General features: G+C 43.2%; 1 protein-coding gene across 1 annotated transcript in view; it reads right to left on the reverse strand.

Moving 5' to 3' along the window:
• Positions 1-18156, reverse strand: part of NMUR1 (neuromedin U receptor 1) — a 102729-nt gene extending 84573 nt beyond the window's left edge. Inside the window, exons 1-2 of the mRNA XM_069212863.1 lie at positions 18073-18156; positions 6413-7349 (exon numbers count right to left, since the gene is read on the reverse strand). Of these exons, the coding sequence (XP_069068964.1) occupies positions 6413-7328 (916 nt within the window). The 5' untranslated portion in view covers positions 7329-7349; positions 18073-18156. The remainder of the gene's footprint in view (positions 1-6412; positions 7350-18072) is intronic.
• Between the last annotated feature and the right edge of the window lie 804 nt (positions 18157-18960).

Here is an 18960-nt window from a genome sequence, read left to right on the forward strand (position 1 = left end):
CGCCGGCCTGAGGCCTGCTGCCGGATTGGAGGAGGTCACTGCCGGCAGCGGCTATGCAACACAAAGGCGGGCCAGGCGGAGTTGTTGAGGTTTGGCTTCAGCCAAACCCCACAACTCGTAATACAGCGGTCTTCACTGCCATGGTGGGCTGGCGGTCTCATGACCGCCAGACTCGAAATGAGGGTCTGGGTCTTTTTAGTGAAGTGCTTCCTCAAACCTGAGGGACAAAGCTTTATTCAACTTAAGGTATAGAGACCTGAGGTGCAAAACTTTACTGCATTTAAGGCACGGAGCCTTTCTAGTGAAGAGATTCCTCCAGCTGAAAGGTCAGGATCTTTCAGGTGAGGTGCTTGATTCTCATTGAGGATCTTTCAAGTGAAGGGCTTCTCTCTGCTCGAGGCACAGGATCAATCAAGTGAAGTGCTTCATTCTGCGTGAGGTACAGCATCTTTCAAGTGAAGTGCTTCATTCCGCCTGAGGTACAGGATCTCTCAAGTGAAGTGCTTCATTCTGCTCGAGGCACAGGATCTTTCAAGTGAAGTGCTTAATTCTGCTTCAGGCATAGGATCCTTCGAAGGAAGTGCTTCATTCCTCCTGAGGTACAGGATCTCTCAAGTGAAGTGCTTGATTCTGCTCGAGGCATAGGATCCTTCGAAGGAAGTGCTTCATTCCGCCTGAGGTACAGGATCGCTCAAGTTAAGTGCTTCATCTGCTTGAGGCACAGGATCCTTTCAGTAAAGTGCTTCAATCTGCTGAAGGCACATTAACTTGCAAGGTAAGCACTTCATTCTGGTCGAGCCACAGGGTCTTTCAAGCTAAGTGCTTAATTCCTCTTGAGGTACAAAGTCTTTCAAGTCAAGGCTTCCCTTCCTCCTTGAGGGGGGGAACGAGATTCAGGGAATACCTTACTCCTTGTTGAGTTACAGAGCCTTCTAGTGAAGTATTTCCTGCACCTTGAGGACTACACAGTGAAGTGATCCATCCGGTTTAAAGGGAAGCCATTTCTAGTGAATTGATTCCTCCTCTTGAGGCAGAGGAATTTTAACTGAAATTCTTCCTCCTTCTTGAAGAACAGGATCTTTGAGGTGAAGTGTTTGTTTATGTTTCAATAAGAATAGATAAGGCCAGCCCAGTAACTGCTTGTGAGCTTGCTTGTGTACAAACAAAATAATATGGAGGTAACAAGGGGATCATTCACTGCACCACATACAGATCAATCCAAAATCCTAACGAATATTACATACATTTATAAGAACAAATGCTAAGTCCAGATAGACAGATAAAGTAAAAAAAGGAAAAAAGAATAATTTGAGAACCTGGCGCACAAAAACGAAAGCTTTTTACTGACGCAACAATTGAGCATGACAAATAATAGTATAATCGCCTGTAAAAACTAGGGGTTGTTAAGTTTCTAGCACCCCAACACCAGACTGACCCATAACAGTCCTAACTAACACAATCAATGGTGAGGGTCCCATCAGTGCTGATCCACTCTTGCAATATGGTAAAGAGTCCTGTGACAAGTCTCTGGGTGAAGAATCCACTCACAAGATGACAAGCACAGTCTTGTTACTGCAGAGACAAGAAGCGGAGAGACATCAACGTTTCGGTCCCGTTATAATTAATATGTGAGAACAGCCTCAGGGCAATGCTTAGAGTAAATTCATTACTGATGTGTTGGTAATTCAGTAATTCACCCCTCAGTGCATGCCTGTGGAGTCAGGCGGCTGAGTTGGTATATTGTGTAGGCCTGGGCGGAGTTCGCGTAGTTGCGCTACGCAGAGCTCTGCGATGTGTCCAAAAAACTCTGCTGCGCTACGCGGAGTTCAACAAGCGGGTTTCACCTTGTTTCAGTGTTTCCAATGCCCAGGGTTCTGACTGTACCACAGCTCAGATCATGGCAGGTGTTCTTGCCCTCAGATAATGGCATAGCTCCGGACAGGTCCCCACTGTCCTTGTGCCAAGGTCCTGTTTATAGTAGGAATCTGGGACTCATTTAGAATGAGATCGAAACATAGGAATCTGTCGAAAACCTTCCGGATACACTGTTCGGCCTTATATGCAGTTCTACCTCCTCATTTAGAGACACAGGAACTGCTTGGTTTCCCGCATTGGCCCTCAGGAAGCTCTGTCATTAGAAACCCTCTACAGTGGTCCAGCCACCACAGGACCACCACCATTAGTACACAGTAAGGCCTGACCTTTTATGGCATGCCTTCCCATATCGATTTTACCACCTAGGACTGGCAACTTGGAAAAAATATAATAAAATGGTCCATCAGGGGTTGAGAGAAAACTCTCAGCTCCTCATGAACATTTACTTTATGTTTTTTTGAGAAACAACCCCCTCTTAGAAAAAGAAATTCTCACAAGAAAAAAGTATATAATACCATCTGGGCTACCATGGATGGTGTAGTTCTGCTGGAGATGCTCAGTCTATGTTTAAAATTCCCCATTTAGCTCTTGTGAAATCTAGAGATGCTCAAGTCTTCTCCCTGCCTCTCTGCGCGATCCAGTATGCATTCTAGATGCATCAACATTTGGGATACAAACTGATTCTTCTTCACACTGGAAGAAATTGATCCATTTCTGTGAGGATTCTAGGCTTAATTCTAGGTTTACAACCTCATTACGAGTAAGGCAGAGCGGAATCCTGCCTAGTTTGATTTTAGAGTGTGGTAATTCTGCACAGTAAAACTGCACCATACATCGGCTGCAGCAGCCCCAAGCCTCACCCCACATCTTTTCTTTCTTTCAGAAACTACCTTCGACTTTTCACCACTTGGCCCTGCCACCTCTCTCACCCTGCACCCCCACCAAAGGTCCCTGCAACATTTATCACATGTTCAGAGCAGATGGTTAATTCTCGTAGAATTACATGTGAATTAACACCTAGAACAAATCAGTCCCACTTGCTAATTTCCCAATTCACTGGGTTTAACTTGCAATTGCAAAGTACTGGGGAGGATTTACTAAACTGTAATGGTAAATCCAGATGTGAAGTTACCGTGCTTCCAGTACCATGCGTCGCTGAGTGACAGCCTATGTCCACAATCCAGATGAAAGGGACCCACAAGGCTCCTCTTTGCCTCATAAGACCTCCACAGATGCTCCACAACTAAGTGATGGACCTGACAGTGACCAGCTGATAATTGCCAATAGGGTGAAAAGGATGACCCCCCAATAGAAGATAAAGAGCACCCTTGGTTTCTCACTTGGTGATTTAATCAAAAAGTAATATAGGGTTCTCATTTTACGTCATGAACTCTAGCCACTTGTGGATAAGTATATTATAGTATTTGCACTTTAGATATATATAAATGTGACAGCCCAAGCACTTCAGAACAGAATTAATATTCTTTCATATACAGTCTTACTTTTCTAGGCCTGGCTGGTGTTTTGTTGTCTTACACTTTGGGGAGATTATTGCATGTAAACATAGCACTCTTTGCTCCATTGCTTTTGAGGCTTGCTGCTAGGAGCTGCTATGGAAGTTATCTAATGTGCTCTGCTGCCTTTCCAATACATAGGAAATCTATAAATGCCACAGACCGATATAAAGAAGGCATTTAAATAAAACCAGGTGAACCGTTGTCTTTGACATAACATTTTCTGCTGAGATCACACTACCCCCTACAAGGTTTTCCTAGTTTTCTGATGCAGCGTCTGTTTAGCAGGTCTGGGTAGTCACTCCGAGGCATATTTATGAGCCCCGTTGCCTCACTCTTGCTTCACTCAAAGTGGTGCAAGGTGGACACAAGCTCAAAATGAGATTTATGAAGCCATGCAAGGCCACCTTGTGCGTCCCTGAGTGACATCATAAATCTGGAGGAAAGCAACGCAGGGCAAATTGCTGCAGTGCATTACGCTGCTCCAGGGAGGCGTTCCATGTGTGTTGCGTGGGTGTTCCCACACAACATCCATGGATTTTGATGCAGTCCCAGATTTACGAGAAGTGGTAGACCTGTGAATGCGTCAAAAACCTACGCCTCCCCGGATGAGGGGTAACTTCCTTGTTACTTTCTATTTCTATGCGTGTTGTGTTCTGCACACATAGAAAGAGGACTTTACCTCAGGGGATTGTGTTTTTGCAGTAGGTTGCCCCTTCCTGCACAAAACAATCCTCCTTACAACGAGGCACCCGTGCACCAAGATTCAAGAGTGCTTGCGTTCGTGATAGGCTACCAAAACGACGGCAGAGCACTGACCAAGGTACGAAAGCGCAGTATCCCTTTAAATACGACGCATTCCTGCCTTTTCCCTGTGACGCAGTCCAGCAAGTGTTACTTAGTAATAAATATGGCCCTTAGAGTGTGCCGGGCATTGGGCCTCTGTCAAAAATACAGTGTGTGCACCTTTTTTTACCCTCTTACAGTAGCCGACCTCATTTTGAGTTAGGGGAGGAGCATTGTTTGCGACATTGGACCGTGATCTAGCTCTGACATGGGAAAAACTCTGCCCTCTGTGCACCCACCACCGGTCCACTAGGGGCAGTGCAAGGCAGAAGGACTGTCTTTTTTAGGCTCGGCCTTCCGATGGTGATATTTTTTGTTACTGGTACAGGAAGGCGTTTCTTGGCAGAAAAACAATAAAATGGGCCCAACCTGCTGTAGAGAATTCCCTGTCCATCAGAGCCATTGTTGCCTGCTTTTTGTAGCATAAGATTAGCAGTTCTCTACCCTTCAGTATTTAATTTCTTTATTTTAATGTGGTGGTAAACCTGAATATATTTCATTCCCCGGTCTCATTTTTTTCTGACTCGCTTTTCAGCTGGGTTTTATATCACAGCTTTCCCTTTGAAAATGATGGAAAAAGAACATTTTCTTTAAACAAAGGGAAGCCAGGGGAATTTATTTCCATCACAACTTGTGACTCATCGCCTTCTAATAAGTGTTCTCTTGCAAGGACACTGCAATTGTACCCTTGCAATATTAGCTACATTGTAACAAGAAGCAGTTTGTTCAAAAGTGAAGAAACCGCAGTGCATTTCCGGAAACTGTGCTCTGAAGATTTATCCTTCTTTTGTAGGCGTCTGCTGAGCAAATGTGTCATTTCCTTGTGGCTTTTTAGTTCAGAGCAGAAAACCAGACAGATTTAGAAAAGCAACGCTCTGCAGTCAACAGAAGCTGTGTGCTTCCACAGACAACAAAGCATTTCAACTCTTTGAATGTTGGGACAAACAACTCCCAGAGCTTGAATTCCCAAATCACATCAGACTCTGTGAATGGATAACTATTCATTTCACCCTAAGAGCAGTAAAATGACAGTTTTACAAAACCTAATTAAAAGGGATTTGTTTAGGAGTATTTTTCTGTGTCATCCAATTAAAAGTGTCATAGTACCTTCCCTCAGATCCAATAAATTCCTCATTTTAGGTCTGGCGTTAGCCAAAACTCATTGATTTTACTAAAATTATAGGATTTTTCAGACAGCCCTCTTCATCCATTCATCTGTTGTTGTGTCATTCACAATTTTCTTCTCATCACTAAAGCATCCACCATGGGCAATAGCTCAGCCTCCTTCACTCATTGGCTAACTTCACTGCACTGTGATTGGAGGCTTTTTTCCCTTTCACAAGGAGTACATCCACACGAAAAGTAGTTCGCTTTAGTGTCAGGACACTGTGTCCTTTTTGAGCGCGGGCTGGGCAGCTCCATCAACAATACGGTTTTCCAAAAAACATGATAAAACAAAAAGATTATTGACTAAACCAGAAGGCTGTCAGCCAATGGAGGACCAGTTACCTTTCCCAATGCTTGTTTTCATACCTGTTCTCTTGGGCAACACGGGAGAAGCAAGCACATAACACGGAGAAGACTGTGACAAAACCAATTAGGGGGTCGCTGTCCTAGTGTGCCTAAAACAAATACCATTTCACCATTGCCCTGGATTGAGGCTCATTCCTTGAGCCCACCTCGGGGCTGGGTAATGTGCAAAGGGCTTGCCCAGCAACAACGTGCAGATTTGACAATCTTCATCCATGTGTGCAAACGAAGACATTTCTGCCACATAATAAACAAAGCATAGATGTTAGTGCCATGCCTTCCCTTTTATGCACCCCTGGTGCCAGTCCACCACAAATGCCAAGAGGCCTTCCTGTGGTAAATTCTGAAACACATTGCACAACTCACTGAGAAAGATTATGATCTGTTTTTTAAAGTCCAAGGGATCAGTCTGGCTTCTTTCATTTCCAAAGATGCCATTTACACACTCACAAAAATATTAGAATCCCTTCAAGCCCAGATATTGGTTTAATAATAAAATATTGAGTTACAGCAACTTAGCAAATGTGAGGTCCTAAAAAGCTAAAGAAAAGGAGAATTTAAAAAGTAAAAGTTAAATGTTGCAGCAATGTTGTCCAACCACCATACAAATCAATTCCCTTCTTGCCCCTGCCCGCCCCATGACTTACAGAGCATCTTCGTCACCTGCCTCCTCCTGCTCTTCTCCTGCTGGAGGCGCACGTTCTGGTAGCTGTCGCAATCCGCCCCGGACTTGGCCTCCAGAACCTGTAGCAGCTTCTCCCTCTTGAGCTGTAGACCAATCAGCAGGTAGAGGACGCTGATCGTCCCCATCGGCAAGAAGAAGAAGAGGATGGTTGTGATCTGGATGATGAGATTGTACATCCAACGCGGCTTCACGATAGTGCACGTGGCCGAGTCCGGGACAACCCCCCTGCCCGGCAGTTCCAAGTGAAGGATCCCGATCAGGCTGGTGTTGGGGATAGAGCAAAGGATGGAAAGAAGCCACACGCTGATGATAACCCTCTTGGCATGGTTCCTCGTCACTACATACTTGGCCTTGAGTGGGTGCACGACAGCGATGTATCGCTCAACACTCAATGCAGTCACGTTCAAAATGGAGGCAAAGCAGACGGTCTCAAAGAGAAGAGTCTTGAAGTAGCACCCGCCCTTGCCAAAGAGAAAGGGGTAGTTGCTCCACAGCTCATAGAGTTCCAGCGGCATTCCCAACAATAGGACCAGGAGGTCCGACACCGCCAGACTGAACAGGTAATAGTTTGTTGGAGTCCTCATGATCTTGTGTTTGAAGATCACAATGCACGTCAAGGTGTTCCCAAGGGCTCCGACCACGAAGATAAAGAGATAGATGACGCATATTGGCGTGAAGAAGGTCGACCTCCGGGGACCCAAGTATTTAAACTGTAGCTCCTCTATAGTAAGGTTAAGGTCTTCTTCATCAGCAAAGCCGAAGCCGAACATAAGGTCCTGGTGGCTTCTGTTGCACCGGCTGTGGGGGTTAGGTCTATGGGACGAGTCTTGCTGGTGCTGGAGGAGCTCCAAACTGGAGCAGTTGGTTTGGATCGGCATGGTCTTTGTTAATCTTCCCAACTGCAAAACAGTAGAGAACATTAAACATGGAGATCCCAAAATAATCAGCTTAACATCTAACATTATTTTCATCATAACCACCAGGAAAAAACACAAAGCAATGCTAACGTGGTTGTTAAGGTCAGAGACTCCTCACTACTAGAAAGTGGACACAGTTTTTCTGCAAAAATAATATGCAGCTTTGCTGCAAACCTTGGCGGAAGCCATTAACCCTGCAGGGTTCCGCGCATGCACTCGGGACACTCCCAAGTGGGGCTGCAGCCACTGCCTCATTAGTTGCAACTTTCAGCCCAACTGCAATGCTCATTTCACAAGAAAGATCGTCTCTGGCACAAGTCTTCCTCTACAAGGGTACAGAGCAATTAACATTGTAGTTATATGATTATTCTCACCCACACTTAGGCCCTCATAAATAACTTCAGAATACTAGATATTCTGAAACACATACGTAAGCTGAACCTCTGCAATTAAGTTCATATTCAAATGCTGCGTTTAATTCTCTATGTAGAAAGTTCATACAGTGATCAAACATGTCACTGCTCAGCTCACCCTCTTGTACTTTTCCCGAAGCTCCTATAGTGGTAGATCAGAATTTCGAATAGAAAAATATTGTGGTACATATATAACATAGCAACAATATTGATCACCAAAACATTGTGAAGGTAGATAGATAGATAGATAGATAGATAGATAGATAGATAGATAGATGTAGATTGACCCTTTCCCACATATTTGTACCATGTGTATCTATGTATATGCATACGCATATTGTCAAGGTAGGTAGGTAGGTAGATAGATAGATAGATAGATAGATAGATAGATAGATAGATAGATAGATAGATAGATAGATAGATAGATAGATAGATAGATAGTTGGATGGATAGTTGGATGGATAGATAGATAGATAGATAGATAGATAGATAGATAGATAGATAGATAGATAGATAGATAGATAGATAGATAGATAGATAGATAGATAGATAGATAGATAGATAGATAGATGGATAGATGGATGAATGGGTAGATAGATAGATAGATAGATAGATAGATAGATAGATAGATAGATAGATAGATAGATAGATAGATAGATAGATAGATAGATAGATAGATAGATAGATAGATAGATAGATAGACCCTTACCTACATATTTGTACCATGTGTATCTATGAATATGCATATGTGTAGTGTCAAGGTAGGTAGATTTAAGAATAGTAATCCTATGCTTACCTATATCTACTTACTTTCACTTTAGTTCTGTAGTTGATATGCCAGCTATAATATTTTTGTAGGTTGTTATTAAAAAATAAATATTCTCTAAGTATCCCGTCTTCCACTGATGGAGTTCCTATGCTCAGAATCTTTCAAGCACAGACAAACTATTGCACAGTGTTCCTAACTTTACAAGTGACATTTTACATGGAAACCAATACAAACCCCAACTGAGATTAGCTGTTATTGACTCAATTAACTGACGGACATAAACTGTAAGATTATTACTAACATCCTGACATCATGGTGACCAAGCTTGATAAAACCACCCAACCATAATTTGGGACAATCAGATTGGAATTATGGAAGGAATGCTTGCTTTAGGTAGCCTGCAGAACCTCATTGTGCACCTGGCAGATTGTCATGCAAACTTAGCTCTGATTGTGGCAACTTCCTTTCATGTAGAGAAGCATTTTGACCACCTAGAGCACTGATATCTCTTCAAATAATGGCCCTGACCTGTGGGGCTCCTAGCATCATGGGAATCATCAAATCTCTGTAGTGAAATTCACCAATGGTGAATACAGGCGAATACTTATTTTCCACCTGACTTTCTCTCCACTGGGGAAAGAGATGGACTGCTTCTATTTATACTAGTCATGGACTCCTTTGTGGTCCTCATGGGAGTAGATGAAAACATAAAAGCTATTAGCATGGCAGAGGTACATAAAAGTGGTTGTACGCAGGTGACATCATTCATGTATTGTCAGACCCCCCCCCCAAATGTCTATCCAGATTCATAAAATCAATGACTCAAATTTCCCAAGTGCCAGATTACAAAGTCAATTAGAGATATTCTGAATTATTGCTTTGTTTTCTACATGTCTTAAACATACATTCAGTGTCCTGATAGCCTGCTGAGGTGAGCAAAAAAAGAAAAGTAATTGAAGTCAAATGTAAATATCATTACATATTTCCAACCTGCTTCATATAAATGTTAGGATACTTCTCCTGTTGTTGGAATGCAAAGCGCTCAAGGCCTGTCCTCTGGAAGTCACAACTACCAAACTCAGTAAGATGAGCTTGTCGGTCTCTATCATCTGGTGTGTTCGGCTCAATGCCTACATCTTTAGTTATTCAATCCTGTTGGTAAACTGATGAAGGCAAAGGCTTGAGACCTAATTTGAGTGTACCACATTCCCTAATAATTGTAAAAGATGGGTCATGTTCTTGGGGTGTTATGTCCACTGACCACTTTTACCACTTTACCACTTTTAGTGTTTACATGCTATATACTTATCCCCAATCTCTGTGTAGAGACTTGCCTGTGGTAAAATGAAGCCTCTTCTAAAGTCTCATTCTGGCTTTGCTGATTCTTGGTGAGACAGCTCTTACCGGTGCAGACTTGCTTCAGAAGAGCTATCCCTGTGATTACACAGATCTCACAGTCTCTCACCTCTAACATCAAAACTATTCCACAAATTGCACATAGCTCGCTGGACTTGCTGTATCACACCAGCGTGACCCTTCAGGTTACTAATGTAATAAACTGTTGTGCCCACTAGGAATAAGATGCTCTCAGTTACAGGTGACTGTCAAGCCTTGGCTGTGGAGCTATAAAGATTGGATATCCCGGATCTTCCTGGACAGTCCCATCATTTACACATCCTTATGGTCCTGGGGTCCTGACATGTTTTCCTAAATGAAATCAATATCTTGCTTTTGAGAAAGAGAACCAGAATGTTGCTCATGTCCACACTTCTGTCTCACCCTCACGTGATGACGGCTCATGAGCGTGCCGCATCTGCATCCATGGAGGTCGTCACTAAAACAAATGTGATGGATCCCGTGGCAATAATATTGCTTTGGCTGCATCAACCTACCACAACTTTCTAAAGTGAGTGTATGTTTGCTATTTCTAACTGCACTAATGTTCACCTACCAATTTCAGCCGCATATTGGACATAGCATGTCAAACATGTATTGTGTGCTATTTCAATGTAGCCACAGAGAAAATATTTTGCCCTGTGCTTTAATGACCCAGAGTGGCTTTGTTGGAATACAAATACTGAAGGCTGATTTGTAAATAATTCTTATAGCTCTTCAACCGTACATTTACTCCTATGCATGGGTGCAGATTTAAGGTTTTGGAAATATACATCCTTTCTCAATGGTGCATTCCAAGAGGTTCACTTGAAAGGCTGTGCCAGTCAAAGGTTTCCAGTGGTACTAATGAGAATGTCATATAAATGTTCCCCAAAATAAGAAGTTTAATGTGCAGGGGGCAAGGACAGCCCACTGTGGAAATATAAGTGTATTCTTTCTGTTCTTCTTTATCTGTTGACTATGGAGAAGCTCCTTCCCCAACACCCCCACAGTGTTTGAGAGTGGTTTGTTCCCCTTGCTACTATGAAATAGGATTTACTCCAGCTCTTTGTTGGTGCAAATGTCTGTCTATCACCAGGCTGGCAGGAGGCGGCGAGGCTGTGAACGGTCCCAAACTCAATAGTGGTGGGTGTTTATAAACTCTCAACACAGACCACGCCTGAATCCGCGCACCCACCCACCGATTACATGGTCTTTACTACTGCAGAATTGTATGCTGTTGTGGGTAAAGGTGGACAAAATATTCTGGTCTGCCCGGGGAATTGATGGAATTTTGGGAGTTCCAGCTATATTTTGCCCATCACCACGTGTTACAAATTTTTCTCTCACACTACTCAAGGATGGCAAGCTTGAGCGAGATTTGGCATCTGTCAGTTCTAGTCGCTAGGGGGACACCTGGCGAGATTTTGTTCATGTGGGCAGTCACGACCATTCACAGTCAGAAGGCTGTTGCTCAAGTAGAAAATCTACTCAGGCGGCAGCAATATCAACTCGAATAGCCACACCCTCTGGCGTGCCTTGTGGTGTAATCGGTGCAGATTTTTCAGCGCAGAATGCGCTCCTGTTGCTAAATCACAGAGCGAGCAGTGCAATGTGTCTATTTCCAACTATTGGTGGAACTCTGCTAAATCTCCCAGAGTTTTTATGTAACTCTGCAGAACTCCATGGAGCCAAATTCTGTGAGGTCCACCCACTTCTTGTACTTGAACCTGCTTGGTGTCTTTCTGTGTGTACAAGGCCGAAATAAATTGAGCCGTTTTCAGATGTAAACTTGTGTTTACAGATAAACGTAGGTTTACAAACTGGGCCTTAGCAATGCCGACTCAAGTCGGCTCTGGTGGTACACTCCTATGACCAAGCTCACAACGGTAATCTTGTGTTCTCTAATTAAGATGTCATCATGTGTCTGTGCTGAAATGAGTACATTTAACGCTGACTACAAAATCTGAATTTTATTTTCATTGTATGATCCCCACAAACATACCCTACTAATATATGCTATGTCCATAATTTGTACTTTACTTTTCGATTTAAAAGTGACGAGTATATGACAATATCTAGGGAGCTGCTCCATGTTTTAAAGCCATAAGAAGTGGGGTGCTGCCATTCAATTCTTAATTTGTAAATATAAACGTGCCGGTGCCCAAGGCCCTCCTCTAAAACACGCAGCTGCTGCAATTAATTGTGCGAGCACAGAATACTGAGGTGGCGTAATCCTGAAGCCATCTCGGGCCCCTTTAATCCATTTACAGCCACTCCCTGCCCCTTCAGCTCACTCTTGCAGCTTTTTCCCATTATGACGCTTCTTAGTTTTTCTCTTCCTCCGTCTTTCCCATTTGAGTCTTTCGCTCGCAGTAAATGCTTGAGGCAGAAAAATAAGTCCCGGCCTTAAAAATAAGTGCCGGTGCTCCGTACCGGAAGCCACCAGCACAAATTTAGCACTGCTGCCATTGAAGTCCTGGGGCTAAAGTCACAGTCCTACATCTTTGTCGATGGGTTCTCGTGTTTTTTTGGTTTTGAAATCTAATCACCTTATTTTGAAGATGATTTAAATAGAAAGATTTTAAGTCAACAAAACGGGAAACAAGAACAGCCCGTAATGGAAAAGAATTGCTTCTTAAAGTCACAGCAAGTTTCTATAGAAGAACAAAAAAATCTGTGTTTAAAATGTTTTCCGCAGTTTTTATAAGACTGTCTGCGTCTAGCCGTGAGAACTAACATTGCCATTGGACTAGAGACAGGTTAACCTCTCTCTCCGGACGTAGGCAGTCATAGCCAAATCATTTAAAATAATGATCATGCATTAGGGTGGGATGTGGGACAGCCCCATCAGTCATTTGTCTGTTGGAGCATCAATCACATTGTAGTTCAGCCCACAGGACAGCATTACACAGAGTATAAAACGAGTCTTACCCTTTCAGCCACTGGCTTACTTGATAGTATCAGTCATAGTCATGATCAGTCCACAGAAAGATCATTCAGCAATAGATTTTCCAGTCATCTTGAGTGGTGGAGTTTTTTCTACTTTGCCTCTAAGTGTACCTAAGGAAGGGGCAACAGACAGAGGCAAAAAGTCCACCTTTTGTTGAGGCTATCTGAGAAGGAGAACTTGGCACTGAAAAGGAACACAAAGCTTACTTGAAAAGGAATTTAGATAAGTTTGTATATTGACTATTATAGATGTTCAGTCTTATTTTTCAAGAAAATATGGTTTTTGGTATGGAAAACCCATAAGAGGTGACAAGTATATTAGTGGATGTACATGTTTATATACCACACACTTGGAAAAAGTTTTAGTTTCACATGAGGCTTGTATTACTTTTAAAAGGGAAGATGGCTACTGAGCTCAAGCTCTTGAATGGGAGATGTACCATCATGGCCACTTTGCTTGTTTTCCTTAAAGGTTGCCCTCTCTCCCTAAAGCATGGGTCATCGATAGAGTGCTGGTGAGAGACACATTTTTTCTCATCTCACTCCAATGCGCGTTCTCCCCAACTCTTTGGTGAGAACCCCACCGCTCTCTGTGCCACCCAGACTGCCTTCTTTCCGAAGCACCGGTAAGAGCCTCGCCCCATCCCCAGGATGTTCCAGCTTCCCTTCTCTACATCCCTCCAGTGAAGCCCATATCGTTCTCTGTGATGCTTGAGTTCTCCTCTGTATCCCTTCGATGTGGTGCGGGGAATGTGGGTGCTGGCAGCTGGACCCCGATCTGACAGCTGTTACTGAGCCGCGTCCTGGATCCGGGCCTGCCCAGTGTAATATGTAGAATCCCTCCCAATGTACCACATTCAGCAGTGCTGACACATTGTCTGTTCAGGGCAGCAACCTGCATGAGTTGAGGAGGGCTTTTCACTTCCAGCTGGACCCAACACAAAGGCCTCACTTAAAAAGCCACAAGCCCCCTCTTAACTAAAGTCTCAGCTGGCTGAAAGCTACCTGGAGCATGTAACCTCAATGCCAGTGCAATGGAGGGGAAACAATGCGCTCAGATTGTTATCGCTTCACAAGTTTTAAGAGGAAGCATGATTTGAAGACAGTTTTTTTTACTTTGCTCAACCGATGTATGTAAGAGATTTGCCTGCATAGTAAGAATTTCAATATATATGACTGAATGAGTGATTATATTACTCACTATATAAATAACACTTACTAACTTATTTTTTAATTTCATTTCTTTTCTAGCACTACTATTCGCAATGCCAAGAGCCAGAATGCTTCAGATCTCACGGTCACATTGAACAGAGACTGTGGGGCGTATTTACAAGGCACTGGGGCATCGGCTCTGATGCGCCAGTTTCCTTCCGTCGCCCTGCGCCCTCCCTAACGACTCCATGGTAGCCCTGTGTTTACAATACTGCGCACCATGGTGCACGTTAGCACAGTAGCTTCAACATTTCTTATGCTATTTTCGCTCTTTGCTGGACTAGTGCCCACAATTTTGATGCCCAGCAAAGCTCAGGGAGGCTCAAAGGAAATAGCTTAGTGTCACATTAACTCCTGCCATGGGCCAGTGTTAAAAAATGGCTCTAGAATGCCTCAGTGAAATGTTGTAAATTTCACTGCACCGTTTTTTTGGGCCTCCCAGTGGGGGAACGCCCCCCCTTGCATATATTATAGCTGGTGCAGGTATAAAGTGGTGAAAGGGTTCACAAAGTGGCAGAATGCGTGCATTGCGCCATTCCGTAAATATGGCGCAAGGTGAGGGCCTGCTTAATGCTGCCTTAGCGTAAAACAAATGATACTATGGCGATGGTAAGGGACACAAGGCGCTTGTAAATATGCTCCTGTGAGTATTACAAGTGTATAAACCAATGTACAGTAAATGTCACATAAGACAATGAGGGCTGCTTGGTGTCTGAGTCCTTTATCATACTCACTGGTAAGTGTTACTCATTAAGTGTGCTTGGTCAGGAGATACACCAAGACCCAGGTTTACGTTTTGGTGTATGTTACGGACATCCCACCCACTTATTAAGAGTTCATTATATCCTAAGGCACTTGTAATAAAGCAGATGAGATATCTGTCAACTTTGTGTCAGGGTAACCTATCCAGCAAACTCAAAATTAGGCCCAAAATCTAAATTAAAAAGTAACATTGTAGTCATCTCTACTAATAAGGATTTATTACTACCCAGTGAACTATTTTTAGCAACCCTTACAGTAATGAAACATTGAGACAAATTAACAAGGCTTCTGAACACTGCTCTGCAGGTTGCCTGCAGCTCCCTTTTTCAAGATCAGAGCTCACTGTGATCTACTGCAAGGGGTGTAAATTAGGAAATGAAGTTGCAAAAGGATCTCTGTGACACAAACTATAACCCACTGAGCTATGCGCTTAAAACATAAATCTCAGATCTGCACGTTGTGCTTCTTAGCACACACATTAACACCCTAACATACTTTGTGATGAGTCAAATCAGTGACCAATCAAAGCACAGATCTCTCTGACACGTGTATTGACCACCACAGTTATCATATCTTTATTACTGCCCCCGTTTAAATTGCTTGGCCCTTAAAACAGTTCTACATCATGTGCCTTAACGTTGTAAGGTATTATAAAATGCAGTCCATTTGGGACAAATTAAGTAAGAAGAACAGATATACTGCCACATGTGTCCTTGTTGCCAATTTCTTTGGGGCAGAGTTAAAAAAAAAAAAATGTAAAAGTTGACTGTCAGAGTATGCTGTGTGGGGAAATGGGCGGGGCTTTCTGCTGAGCACGGCCGGAGGCACTTAAACTCACCACCTCCCATTTCCCACACCAAAAGAGCACAGCCTCATGCAGGGCTTAATTTGTGAACAGTTAAGTGCCAGGGCCCTTCCAAGGGGACCAGGGCGGCCTGCACCACCCTTTGCCCCCGCCAGCACAGGCAGTAACAGTACCAACAAAACTACTAACCATGCCACTCCTCCGAGTCTGACAATTCAGAATATTCCAGGCCACACAAAGCTATTAGAATGGTGTGGAAAGCCTGAAGTGTCATTTTTAATATACATTTTCGAAGTACATTTTTAATGTACATTGAATTTTCAAACACTGTGATTGTGCTCATCTCAAAATTAGACAGATTGGACTGATATTCGTGTCAGTGCTGAGAATTACGTGCTGGCGACGGGTGCAGGAAGGCACCGGCTCAAATTAAGCACCCCCTGAAATGGCCATCAGATTAAGAGAGCCTCCAATCAATCGGCTGAAGGAAGGAACACGCATTCGACGTTGTGGGTTGAGTCAAGTTAGACATGTACACACTGGGGAAGAGACTTGAAGGATATATCTGTAGTAATTGTTTTGCAAAGCAAAATTAAAAATTGTGAAATTGCAATACCTGAGAATCCACAACACTGTAAAAAGGTTTGCAAGAAATCGGAATGATGGGAATGAAGAAAATGAGAAAAACACCAGGGGCTAGTATAAGATCATTGTCCAATAGATGATTACACTCTTTAAAAATATGCACAAAAACTTTGGGAAATTTGGAACCTGAAACTGTGCAGCCTAGCAAGCAATAGGGTGGCTGGTGCAGCGCCATAATGGAAGAGGGCTCAAGGGGACAACTGCACTAATTGTACCTTCATCTCCTTCCAAACTGAGCACGGGGGTCCATTGTCCTTGTTTGCAATAGTAGGTATGTTTTCCAAAGGAAAAGATAGAAAAAAACCAAGAGAAATGAAATGCTTTGGGCTCATGGTACTACGTGTTCTATTTCGACTATGATTTTAATAAAGAGAGGACGAACCCATGGCTTAGAACAGTAAACCATATTTGGCCAGAAAGTCTGCAGAAAGAAATGATGCTGGTCGGATGGGGAGGGTGGAAACGATGACATAAAATAGGTGTAAAAAAACAGGGATGGGATAAAAAACGAGTGGAAAGATTGGAAGAAGTCAGAAAAAGCAAAGAAAAACAGCGGTGTGTGAAGTCAGGGTTCAGTTCCCAGAAAGGAGAATAGAGAGAGAAAAAGGGGAAAAGGGGAGGGAAGCATAAAAGGCTAGGGTGGACAAAGAAATCGGAGAGAGACACCTATTACCCCTATAAAACCCAATCGGACATTAGCTTCAACTTTTTAACTTTAAAGAACGAGATTTGGAACTAAAAGGAATTCGCAGATTTGAAATCTGTTACTTAGTGAATGTGTTTTATCTTGCAACAAACCACGAATCTCGGGGCTGCAACCCAGTCCTTCATTTTTCACCTACTGTGCCACTCTGGACAGAGCACAGCCATATGCAAATCAGTCTTAGTCGAGATCCTATAGGAACAAGAGAACTTAACTACCTTCCTGCAGTCGCAGCTTACGGGGGTCACAGGCGGCGGTGTGGAGCACAGGGGAGGGGGACATTAAAAACATTTGTAAATACTTTTTTTAAAAACTTACCTCCGCTCTGCGAGCCGCTCCTCTCCTCCATCGTGGCAGGTACAGGTTCCCAGCCTGCCCTGTGGCCAATCCTAGCGCTGCTCAGAGCAGCATCAGAATTGTCTGGAAGCTCCCAGCCAGGGTGCTCCCAGGCAGGCTAGGGGCCTGTGCAGCCTCTCCAGCCCGGCGACTGTGTTGCAAGGCTGGAGAGAGCCTACTGCGCATGTGTGTTTGGCCAGCCCGAGACGGCCGACCAAACATACATGCGCACTGAGGGGAGTGCACAGTACACTCCCCTGACTACTCGTCACCGCACATGCCCCGTCCTTTAACAAGGAAAGGATAATAAACATAGTTTATTGCTGCTGCTGGCGGGGGGCGAGACTCCTCCTCCCAAGCGGAGGAGCTGTCACTGCTTTCCTGCAGGAGATGATACAGAACAGCCCGCAAGAATCCATTCAAAGCTCTGAAGAGAATAAACACATTTATCATTCTTAGACCTGAAACTCACAAAGTGAGACTGGAAAGAGAGAAGGTGTTTGTGGGTGACAGAAAAGTTATATAAAGAGAGAATGAGCAACATTTCAGAGAAATTGATTAAAGCTGCAAAAGAAAAAACATGCAAAGCATCTGGACCAAATCCTATGAAGTAATAACACAAGGAAACCTAAAACAAACAAAAAACCTCAGGCCACGAAGAAAGGACAGGAAAAGGTGCAGAGTAAATAAGTCTGAGAGAACTCACATATTGTCAAATTCTGTGTTTCAGTTACCTTTCAACTTAGAACTTTAGCAGATGTTCCGGTTCTGTCCTGGTCCACGATGCCATGCTCGTCTTCAGAGGCCTTATCGCTGCTGAGAATTAAAGTGTTATTAGAAAACTGGAAATGAAATTGAAATGCATTGCTTTTGCCATTTTATATATCTTATGTGATTTAATCAGTTTAAAAAGCGTATTCTCATGGTTTCCTTAAGATTCAATGGTAAACTTAACCCTCGTAAAATTCAAAATATTAGAATATGCTAATTATATTCTGGTTAGGCGCCACGAACCGAAAAATGACAAGGAGTGTCACACCACTATTTTCATTTTGTCATCACTGAATCTCTGAATAAGTAGCATGTCCTGTCTTAACCACCTTCCTTTCTTTAAACATTGTATCAAAAAGGTACAATAGGATCATGTTTGCTTGTTAATTAAACCATGCATTCTTTCATTTTAAAAAACAAAATATTATGAAACGCTATGATTTTATCCAAGACACAGAAGGTACATTTTCAACAGCTTGTTCTTTCTCTTTTGCATAAACACAGCATTATGGGCCTGATTATGAGTTCAGCGGATGGGATGACCTGTCTGCCGAACATCCGACAGGAATGTTGGCGACACAATGGCACCTCCCGCCGGGCCCATTACGATTTTCCCACTGGGCTGACGGGCGGAAACCAAGGTTATTAGATGATTGAACCCATTGTTGGCAGAATGATCCACAAGATACTTTGACCAAAAAATAGAAAAAATAGAAGAGCTGCAATGCTGGGGTAAAGAGACCATGCAATTATTTGCCTTCTGACACAACAGGCTCATGTGATAATAGCAAAGTGGCATGACAAGGCACATAAATATTAACAGCATCCAAGACAAGGGGGGCAATTTATAT

This window comes from Pleurodeles waltl, chromosome 11, assembly GCF_031143425.1.
Source record: "Pleurodeles waltl isolate 20211129_DDA chromosome 11, aPleWal1.hap1.20221129, whole genome shotgun sequence".
Taxonomy (NCBI): Eukaryota; Metazoa; Chordata; class Amphibia; order Caudata; family Salamandridae; genus Pleurodeles; species Pleurodeles waltl.